An 11335-nucleotide genomic window follows, 5' to 3' on the forward strand; every position below is an offset into this window, starting at 1 on the left:
GTTAGATTGTTAAGCTTGGTTATTAAGTAGTTCTATTTTGTAAAGTAATTTTTTGGTAATTTTAATGTTTAAGGACTAAAATGTGAAAATAGTAAAAGTAAAGGGACTTGAGGTAAAATAACAGAAAATATGGGCTGTAATAGGTCCCAAGAAATTCGAATAAAATTTAATTTGAATAAAAATAGTTAAATTGCATGTTTTGGGCTTAGGGACTAAATTGTATAAAAGTAAAATATTAGGGGCAATTTTATAAAAATGTCAAAAAGGACTTAATTGCATAAAATATATTAATTTTTTTGTTATAATTATTGAATTGAATGGATTTATTTTTTTAGATCTTAAACGAGTGGGAAATCGAGGAAAAGAGAAAATTACCAAGTAGCCCCTGTACTTTGTCGTTGCAGCAATTTAGTCAGTAAGTTCATTCGGTTTAATTTTAGTACATTTATATATGTATTATATGAACTTAATTGCATAATTTTGGATTATATTGATGTGTATGATTGGAAATGGAAATAGTGAATTGAAATGACATCGACCACTAGTTGAGATATTATGAGCCATTACTACAAATCAATCCTGTAAGTTGTGCAATTATTTCAGTTACTACTAATCTTTATATTCCTTGTTGATATACTATTATTGAATGTTATATTATATATCGAATGAAGTTCAGCGAGCGATGTCCATCAATATATTGAATGAAGCTCAAATGAGCTTACCTACTGAATCTACTAAAACGTATCCGCTATCGAGCCATACCTATTGATTCTATTGAAAGTTTCTCAAATGAGCATTGCTCATTGAGCATACTAAAATACTGTATGGATTTTTTCTTCTCAGACGAAGGATGCAATTTACAGAAATTTCATTACTTAATTTTAATTTGATTATTATGTTTGGTCGGAAAGGCATACCGATTTATTAAACGAACTTACTAAGCTTTATTCAAGCTTACCTGTATTTTTTTCATTTTGCAGATTACGTTTTTAGGGCTCGAAAGATCGGATCAGCAAAAGAAATCACACTATTGGAAACATGAAAATATACACACTTTTTCATGCCTTTTTTAACTCAAATTCATGCAGTTTCGATAAAGTTCTTGTCGAAAAATATATAATAACTATAAAATAATTAAATTATACTTAAATTATTAACATGTTGAATTTTAATTAATTTTATAATTAATTTTGATTAATTTTGATCATTTTCGACAAATTTGCACAAATGACAAAAATTAGCTTTGTAAACACTGCTAGAAGCACAAAACCGAGAAGCGATTTTTGAAGCATCGAGGTGAATTAATTTTTCAGTCGAAGACGGTCCAAATTATGAATATTAATTCATTTTAATTTTAATCCAAGTTATTTTTGGTTAAATCATTATTATTAATTAATTATTAAAAGAGGCCTAGTTGAGCTGAACCGAGAAAACCGATCCGACTGGGCATTGGGCAGCCCAAAACCATCCCACATGCTGATCCAATCAGCTTGTTTGGCTCATTATTTGGATTGCAAAATAGCCCTTGAAGACTCCTTGAATTTGCATTCAAACCTCTCCACTGTTCATTCCTTTATAGATTTGCCCCTACATTAAAATAACAAGTTTGAAATCTTCAAACTTGCCACATGTGTGGCCGGCCATGGGGGGACTCTATGGCTACCGATTTTTTATATTTTTAGCAGCCTACTCAACCTATAAAAACCCCCTTGGCTGCTCATTTGAAACACATCTCAAAACCATCCATTCTTCACTTCTCTCTCACTTTTCTATCTTCATTGTTCTTTATTTCCTTCCTCATTCCTTTGTCGATTTCACCTCTTGAAAAAGAGTCCTCCAACCACCATTTGGAGGAGGAGTCAAGTGTTCGTCGAAGGCTCGATTCAACAAGAACAAGCGGAGAATGAGGAGTGGAGCAAACTAGTCAACTCTCGGAGAAACACCAGATTTGATTCTTGTTTTTATGAACATGTCTATGAATGTTTGTGATGTTGATATGTTTAATTTAATTAATATGGCTTAAATTTAATTCGTGTTAGGTTGATTGCATTTCGTCTACTTGAGTTATTAAAATTGTGTTTGGGTTGTTATAGGCTTCGGTAAGATGTTTGATTGAGTAAAACCATGACTAAGTTATTCTTGCATTACAATTGTAAGGTAACTAATGAATTAATTATTTAAATGGATTGAAATTGTAATTAATTAACACAATACTTAATCAGTGCATGTTTAATCATCTAAGGTAGCTGAGGGTTAAATTAGCAACGGTATCTAATGATATATTAGCCTTGCATAACTTGCAAGATTATTGTGATTAAGCTGTTTCAAGGTAGAAATACATTGTTACCTCACTTTATCTTTTATGTGCTTATGAGATTGAATTAATTGTTTGAATTGACATAGAGATACGTACGAGAGATTATTTTAATTTCATAAGTATGTATGTGCATTAACATATTTGCTTATTAAAATTTGTTTAATCGGTTGAATTGACATAGAGATATAGTCAAGAGATAAATGGATTTTGGTAGGTAATTATGTTCATAAGTTAGCAAATTACCGAGTTGCTGTGAATTTATTCGTAACAACATAAACATGAGTTTAATAATTCTAAGTTCAGAAATGTAATTAATCTAGCACAATTATGTCATCTTGATTAAAATCATCTTTTGAAATTTTTCATCGGAACTTTTATTTATTTTTTATTTTACTTAGTTAAAATCCTAGTTTTTAATCACCTCCTCAAATCAAAATATTTTTCTCACCAAAGTGTTTTTAATTGCATTCATAAATAATTATTTTCACAGTCCTTGTGGGTACGATAACTCGACATTTACTTGTCACTTTATTACTTGTTGCGATTGTGTACACTTGCACATTTCTGTCGTTCCAACTATTCAGGAAATCTTTGGTAGAATTTAATTTTAGTTGGTATATATGGCATGTATTAGGACCCTTTTGTATGTATGATATTGGTGTTAGAGTATGCCCAAAGATCAATCATGAAATGGTTGTAATAACATACTTGATTTATCATGTTTATTAATATAAGGCGTTACCATTATTATTTCAGTTTCTTTTCTGTGTGTATAAATAAACTGTTTTCTAATAATGTCCTAAGAATAATATGATTATTCTTAAAAGATCCTTAGTCAAGTATTATTGTTGGATAGGACAACAATAATGCATTAAGACTAACATGTAGTTGATTGATGATAAAGAGTTATCATTGATATGGAATATCAGAATCGATGCATGAATATGTGTGTTAGAGAACAACATATTGGACTGACCCATTATAAGTATGTTTCTTGGATTATTATGTAATTGTCACGACATTACTCATAGTGATTAATATGTATATAATCCTCAGACTTGAGATCATCATAATCCCAACATCGTGAGTAGTATATTTTGATACAGTCAAACGTACACCGTAACTGGTTGTTCTATAAAGGCTGGTGTTGGATATACCACAATCGATGTAGAGGGATATGGTTGGTCGATATAGAATAAGTCTCTTCTACATAATGGGAGTAATATCTTAGGCCACTTGATTAAGTGAGACTAGAAATGCATGACCATGCTCAAATAAGTTGATATGAGATGTCATACTTATTTGTATATCGTAGTCTGCTTAAAATATCAAGGAACATGGAATGGACTATACAAGTGTGACTATTCCATGACTTGTGTCCAATCTAGAGATAAAGGACTTAAGGATTATTGCATAAAAGGTTAATCATAAAAGGTTATGTCGAATCATGATCTCTTGTGACTTAGGTAGCAATGATGCATTGCTAGATGCCACTCATTGTTTGTAACATTGGAATCGTTCTAGTATTACTGCTAACGTTACAAGAACCTACAGGGTCACACCCTATAGTTAAAATGAACGGAATAAACCATAGTTGGTATTGTTTTTAGGTGTCACTTGAATTAAATTAATTATAGAATTAATTTAATTCGATTTCCAACACATTATGTACAAGGTTGTTGTACACATATTGAGGTTAGCATATGAATTCAAATAAATATATGGTTTATCGAAATTATATTATAATTAATGTAATTATAATTTTTGGTTTAAAATATTATTATATTTATTCTAATTCATAAATAAAAACCCTAAAAATAAATAATAAGGATATAAGTATCCCGTTTTTCTTTGTTTTGGTCTAGCAGCCGTCAAAGAAAATTCACTCTCAAAACTGTTTTGGGGATTTCTTCCGTTCGTAGTCAACTGGGTGGATCACGTAGAGGTCGGAGTCTCGATAGATTGCGGCTTAGTTCGACTGTAGATCAGACTACACGTTGTTGAGAAGTTGCTGTCTATTCATAACAGCATTAGGTAATTTCGTAACCCTTTTCACCCCGATTCGTTCCTCACACATGGATCCGTGGTTAGGGTCGTCGATTATTAAATTTTTTCGCTGCGCCGTAGGGGTGCCGGCGATTCAATAATTGGTTCTTAGTTTTGAGCAAGTTTTACTTGAACTTGTGTTGTCTGATTGGAAAACAAATGGAATTAGGCATGTTTTACTAAGATAGGCTTGTTGATTAAGAATGAAAATATTGACATTCTGATGAACTATGGTATGAAATGGAAATTGATGTTTTGATGTGTAAATTATAACTTGTATATGCAACTTGAAGGTGTAATGTCATGAAATGCATTGTGGTGTCAATGATAGCACATTGGTTAGGTAAGTTAGGATGTTTGAAATGACATGTTTAAGTGTGTTTGAATGATGTTTAAAGTCACTGAATGTGTGCCCAAAATGAAATGGTTAGTTATGCATGATTTGGCCTTGAAATGACTTGGTTTTAGGTAAATTTTTGGGTTCACACGGCCTGGGCACGAACTATCACATGGCAGGGTGTCATTTTGAAATTTCTTAGTGTTCCAAGTCAGTGAATTACACAACCTAGCACACGGGCTGGCACACGGGCGTGTGGGGCAACTCAGTGAGTTACACAGATGGGGACACAGGCTGGGACATGACCATATGTCCCTTGTCTGAATGTTACACGGCTTGGGGTGATGTCACATGGCCGTGTGACCTCTGTGTTCATATTTTTGCATCTTTTTCTTAAAACTTCTGTTTTGTTTCAAATTAGTCTTAATTTGCTTCTAAGCTATTTTTAAAGCTTTGAAAGCTCCATTTAAGACTCGAAACCGAACGATTTCTTTTATATTGAATATTACTTATAATTATGAAATTGAATTAATTATTGAATGTAAATTGTACTAATTGTTCCAGCTTGACTGGTAACATTCGATATCCTATTTCGGCAACGGAAACGGGATATGGGTGTTACAACACACACAACTGATTTATGTTTTTTTGAGTTAATAATAATTCTCTTTGAGTTTTTCTTCAAGAATTGCTCTTGAGTTTCTTTTAGAATCTGTTCAAGCTTTTTCTTGCCAATATCTCTTTCTTGGAGGGGGAATTAGAGCCATTGAAAGGAGTTATGGATTCTTAATGTTTCCAGGGCTTCTTAGGACGTCATCTTCTCTTTTTTATCCTTAATTTATCGTTTCTTGCTTATTTAAGTTAGTTCTTGTTGTTTTGGCTTGCTGATTTTATTGATTTTCATTCTAGGTTAAAAGTTGCTTCAAGAAAGACATTCTCTTATCTTGTCCCATCAAGAAACACATTAAAATTAGGAGTTTTAATATTTTGTTGTTGTTTTAAACATTCTTGTACAAAACAGTTTGCTTTTGTCTTTAAAATCACTTCTAACAAATTTGTTTGTATTTTGTTTTTCCAGATTTGGTTGGGGCATTTTCTTGAGGTCCAAGGACAATTTCTTTCCATCCAAGAAAGCCTAATTCGTTCTCTTTTGGACTCTTTATCAGCCGGTTCATCTTTCTTTTGTTTTAATTTCGTTTGACTCTCCTTTGTGACAACTAATCTGTTTTTATGGTTTCTCATTTCAATTTATGTTCGTCTAGAGATCTAGGATATATCCACGACTTTGACAAACTTTACAATCCGCTTCCGCATTCATTTGTCTCATTCCTTATCACCAAGGAACATTCTAATGTTCTCTCTTGTTCATTAAGGGTCATTTGGCTTGACAAGATTAGTCCCATTACATGGAAGAGACTCAAGTCACATCTACTTGGATCCTTGCTAAATTGTAAACATTATATTTTACCAGGGTAATTATTGTAAATCCTAACGGATAAACATGTATAGAATTTGAAATTCTTAGGACTCTCTTATTGTAGATGGGAACTAATCTCAATTATTGATGTAAATAAATTTGTACCATTGGACTTAAAGGAGCTCAACTATAAATAGAGCTTTCCCCTTCATTTGTACCCATTCCTTTCTTAAGTTAAAGAATATACTGAGAACATTTACTCAAACGCTTGATTTCGATATTTCTCTTTGACTTTTCTGTTCATTTCTTGCTCTTTGTTTTTTTTTCTTAATTTCTTTTCACTTTGCCTTGGTGCCTTAGAAAATATGTGCTTAAATTCTTATTTTTTTCGAGAGCAAACTGACTTAAGAAAATTTTGAGCCCAATAAATATACTAAAATCACGAAATTTACCGGACTAAACTTAAAAGTTATTCCTCTAAAATGCAGGTCGGAGTGAATGATTTAACACAAACATGTCCGAAAGCATAGTGCCTTCCTCACCTGTTCCAATTGCTACTATAATAATACAAATTCCTTATTATTTTATAATTTCAACCCACAGAAAGAAATTATTTTTGATAAAATAACAGTTATTAATATGTTACTAACTCTCTCTGTGTTAAATAAAAGAGCCAGGCCATCATAAGAGACAATAGGAACAGAGACTGTTTAGTATCATTTCCTTTTGCAATTTCTTGAAATTATAAGTATAAACTTATTTGATTACATCACCTTATTTTTTTTTAATAAAAATCTTAGAACTGAATGAAAATGAAAATAATAATTGCACCCTTTGATTATTATAAGTATTTGAAAGTTCGCTCTTATTTAAGTCCTACATCCAAAGCCGAAAAGCCAAGCAAAATTTCACTATCTACCATTTTGGCCTATATGTTTTTAAGTTAGTACTTGGCTCTTCTTTTGTTTGGAACTCTGTTTTTTTTAGTGAAGTAACATCTCTTGTTCATTAAGAAAGAAAATAAGGTTCTGTTCTTTCTTTGAAGTTTGAAGAATCAAGGAGAGTGCTTTGTGGGTGAAAAAATGTATGCAGAAACAGGGCTGTTTTTCCCTTACATGCAGAAATTTTCTGAAGATTTTCAGCAGTTCATAGATTACTGCAAATCCCAGAAACCCAATGCTTCCAGGGTACTGAATATCTTAACCTTTGTCTCTGATTTATTTTTCTCACTTTCGTTGATTTGTTTTCTTGGTGATCTGCATTTTTTTGATTGAGTCTGGTTTTGAAGCTGGTTTTAGCTTTGATTTGCCTCTATCTGATGAACTTGGGGCTCTTTGATCCTTCAGTAATTCTGTTTTTCCTTTTAAAATGGAGTATATAAATGGAGAATTTTTTGGTTTGTTTCAGTTAAAATTTCAAGTTTTATAGTGATTTCATAGTGGAACTTCATTTCCCCCATTATACAGATTTCAATATTTGGGAAACTTTTTGTTCCATGTCCTCCTCTAATGATAAAAAACAAAAGTGAGGAAAAAAAACTGTAATTTTGAAGCTTCAGTCTTGATGTTCTATGCCTTTTGGGTTCTCATGGAGGGTGGCTTTAATTAGTTTATTCTCTTGAGACATTATCTCAGAAATCAAACAAGGCTGAAATGGGGAAAAAAAATGAAAGCATGTTTACATGCTGCATCAGGAAAAGGGAAAGAAAACAAAGAAAAGTTAGAATATAATTGGAAAATGATTTCCATGTCACGACTTCCGTGTTCTTGAAGATTTCCTCCATTTTCTTTTAACTTTTTGGTGTGAACTGGTTTTTGGGTCACTTTTTAAGCCACTTATGCATACAGATTAAAATAGAAAAAAAGCCACTAATTATTGTTCTTTGGTTTTGGATTTCTTTTTAGTGTTAAAAAATTTTTGGGAAGTACAAGAGGTTTATTTTATCTTTATTTTAGTTGATGTCAAAAGTAAAAAATTTTAGTTATGGGAAGAGTAAGAGAAAAAAAAAATGGCTCCTCGTACATGGTGTTGTGGATCCTTTCTTAGTGTAATAAGGGTTAGTTTTTATAAATATTTATCCAATTACACAAAGAAACATGATTTTTTTTTTTAAAGAAGGGTTTTGTATTTGATTATTAGTGTGTGTGATTGCTAGTAGTAATTTGTTTGTCTTAAACTATGAACTATTTCTGTGTTCATACTGAAGCATAGAAAGAAGCATCATCAGAAATTTATCATTTCCTTTGGCTCTAATCATCTTGGTGTCAATCCTACAAGCAACTACCAGAGTTTGGTATTGTATAGCACAACCATGATCAAGGTTTAGTATGTTATTTCTAAAACGAAATATTTAGATCGATTCGTTCAACAATCGAATATTTGAATTTGGTTGTACTCCTGTACTGGTTTCTGTGGATCGCCAGGAAAGAAGAGGCACACGATAAGCTAAGTTGGTCATGGGTTGATGACAGTTACACTAAAATCTTCCGGCTTGGGTTTGACATGTTTGATGTAGGGCAGTTCTTTTGTAAAAGAATCAATTAATAATGGCTGTTTATCAGGAGAAAAAAAAACAATATGTAATGAACCGAACTCATATGTTGGGGCTAGTCAAAATTGTACTTTTTTGTTTTATGGATTTGATAGATTATTATGCTAAAAAATTATTTTAGCCTCCCTTATTTTTGTTTCATTCAGCAAAAGATGTTATTCAACAATTAATAATATTAGTATGTTAACCTTCCTTGTATTCATTCATGCCTAATGTAGAACAACCTGGTTCAGATTTCCACAATATCCGAGTATGACCTTGGAGGAGAAGGTGATCTGTTCAAAGCTCCAGAGCCAATCATTGAAGAACCAAATCTGGGGCTTGATCCCATGACTGCTGCCATCTCATTAATCTCATGTGGTGAAGATGTCATTACTTCCCAAGGACTTAAGGCTGCTGATATTGAATCAATCCAATATGAGCAACTTTTAGAGGTTCTCTATGAGTGTGAAAAGGATATGATGGCAAAAGCAGCTATGGAAACACCACTGTCCGAGGTCCTTGATATCAAGATTCCTGTTGTGAAGATCAATGAAAACCAACATCTTGAAAACAAAGTGCTCTCTGATATCCCATTTCAGAAAAGTGTCAGCTCGAGTTGCTTAAGGTCAATGGAGTGGTCGCAAGGAGCTGTAATCAAGCCTAACTTTCTGGATTTTCCTGGAATGGATTTTGGTTCTGTTTATGGAATGAGGAGAGCTTTTAGTGAAGGAGATATACAGGTTAGTCTTAATTGCTTGGTTTTATACGATTTTACCTGTGCAGTGGCAGATACTAATGCTGTCAACTTTTCTGTTGGCGTTTATGTGAAATACCATTTCTTTTCTTAAAAATAATCCGATTTAGAACTTATTTCTACAGCAAATGCACCATATTTTAAGATGTTAGGAGCCTTTCCCTTGAATTACCTCGACCTTGGCTAATTAGAGGAGTATCTTTCCATCCATGAGTTTCCTGCTCTTCACTGCTGGAGCCCAAAAGTGACCTTAGCACAAACCATTTAGATTAGTTTGCAACTATGTTGTCTTATCAACATATGAACACAACATTCTTTATCCCATTTCAAAATCGCACTAGGAAGCGATGTTGATCCTCCTCTCTTTTCCACTGATATCTAAAATTCAGACATGTTCCCCCTTTTGTCTGGAAAAAGAAACCAGCAGAATCAAGTGACACATCAAATTATAGTCGTGCACCGAGCATGTTTGCCATTGTAATGACTGAGAAACTTTTAGATGTTTGTGGCCATTTCCACAGGATGAGCTGGGTCATTGATACTGAATTTTTATGACAGACTCTTGGCAATGGGAATGGGAGCGTCATCTGTTCTCCTCTTGAGCGACCAATAATGATCAGCTGCTGTTCTACTGAAGATCGAAGGGAAAAGCTTTCCAGATACAGGAATAAGAAGACCAAGAGGAACTTTGGAAGGAAAATCAAGGTATTTCAATTTCCATGCATTTTACAATCAAACAAGTAAAGACTCCATGGTTATTTTTGTGAACCTTTGTTGGACTTGGGTATTGAAACTTATGATATGGTTCACTTTGTCCAGTACGCTTGCAGGAAGGCTCTTGCTGACAGTCAACCAAGGATCCGTGGAAGGTTTGCAAAGACTGAAGAATCTGACAACTCCAAGAGGCAGTAATTGTTGACTAATTCAAAAGTAAAACAGGAATGAAGTAGCTAGACCCTAGAGGTGATGGATAATATATTTATGTATATAATCTCAGTAGTGTCAACTTGGCGCACACACACACATATTTATATATATAAACCTTTGTGGAAATCTTATACAGAGTTGATGCTAAATAAACCAGAACGTAGATCCTGAGAAATAATTCTATCTTATTTGCTGTAATAACCTCCTCTCCTCTCCAAGTAGGATGTACATAGTGTTTGTTCAATAAAATGATGGCAAAGCAGAAATTTGCACTTGTTCATACAGGTTATATAAAACGATGATGAATGTTTAAGATGTTTCAACACTCCATCATGAGCTCATCCATGGATCTATTTGATTGCATTTCATTGGACAACAATGGGCCAATAAGCTTGTCCAGGCCGACACAAGGGTTTTGGATTTTTGTGTGGTGGCACAAAAGTATATACCTTTCAAGGAAGTGTTTCTTTTTTATTAGGTGTTGATGTGTCAGGGAATTTGGTTTTCAATGCCGGGATGATTTCCCAAAACTTCCAATAATTTTGTCAAATTATGTATTATTAGTTTTACCTTGGGAGTTTAATTCCAACCATTGGTTGCTACAATAATTCTCACAAGTGGACAAACACAACAATAATTTCATTTGTGGTAAATAAATATCATTTCTTAATAGTAGTAAGCTGCGCCAACAGGCTCTTGTTGGTAGATCGGAGTCACCAACATGACATTAATCAAAATTACAAGATACTATAAACATGTACACCCACTCTGTGATAAAAAATTCTTTTAAAAGAAAAAGGTTAGTTTATAAATAATAAGTGACAGATTTATAAAGAAAGTTGGTAGCTTTTCTTTTTTCTTTTAATTAATGTATAGGACTAACCTTAATGTTATTATTTTAATATTAATATATATTTTCTAAAAATCCTAAAATTCCTATTGTAAACTCAATATCCAGTATCTACATGCCGCATCACCGGTTTGAAAATTTATTTATAAATATA

At 32.8% G+C, this 11335-nt stretch overlaps 1 protein-coding gene across 5 annotated transcripts; it reads left to right on the forward strand.

Moving 5' to 3' along the window:
• The first annotated feature begins 6716 nt into the window (after window positions 1-6716).
• LOC107909035 (uncharacterized) lies at window positions 6717-10611 on the forward strand. Of its 5 annotated transcripts, none has more exons than XM_016836410.2 (4): window positions 6717-7304; window positions 8902-9390; window positions 9963-10109; window positions 10224-10611. In XM_016836410.2, exons 1-4 carry the CDS (start codon window positions 7200-7202, stop codon window positions 10314-10316), a joined length of 834 nt encoding a protein of 277 aa, XP_016691899.2. In that variant the 5' UTR covers window positions 6717-7199; the 3' UTR covers window positions 10317-10611. The 5 variants fall into 5 exon arrangements, with proteins under 5 accessions (XP_016691899.2, XP_016691891.2, XP_016691917.1 ...); XM_016836402.2 differs by having other exon boundaries at window positions 6940-7304; window positions 8887-9390; XM_016836428.2 differs by lacking the exon at window positions 6717-7304 and adding an exon at window positions 7350-8173.
• Window positions 10612-11335: the final 724 nt, after the last annotated feature.

Source organism: Gossypium hirsutum, chromosome D08 (assembly GCF_007990345.1).
Source record: "Gossypium hirsutum isolate 1008001.06 chromosome D08, Gossypium_hirsutum_v2.1, whole genome shotgun sequence".
NCBI classification, from domain to species: Eukaryota; Viridiplantae; Streptophyta; class Magnoliopsida; order Malvales; family Malvaceae; genus Gossypium; species Gossypium hirsutum.

Bases quoted from the DNA above. Each gene is read 5' to 3' on its own strand.
- LOC107909035 (XM_016836402.2), top strand. From the start codon at position 7,200: ATGTATGCAGAAACAGGGCTGTTTTTCCCTTACATGCAGAAATTTTCT. The intron at 7,305-8,886 runs GTACTGAATATC...TGCCTAATGTAG, and splicing joins AGAAACCCAATGCTTCCAGG to AACAACCTGGTTCAGATTTC. The intron at 10,110-10,223 runs GTATTTCAATTT...CACTTTGTCCAG, and splicing joins ACTTTGGAAGGAAAATCAAG to TACGCTTGCAGGAAGGCTCT.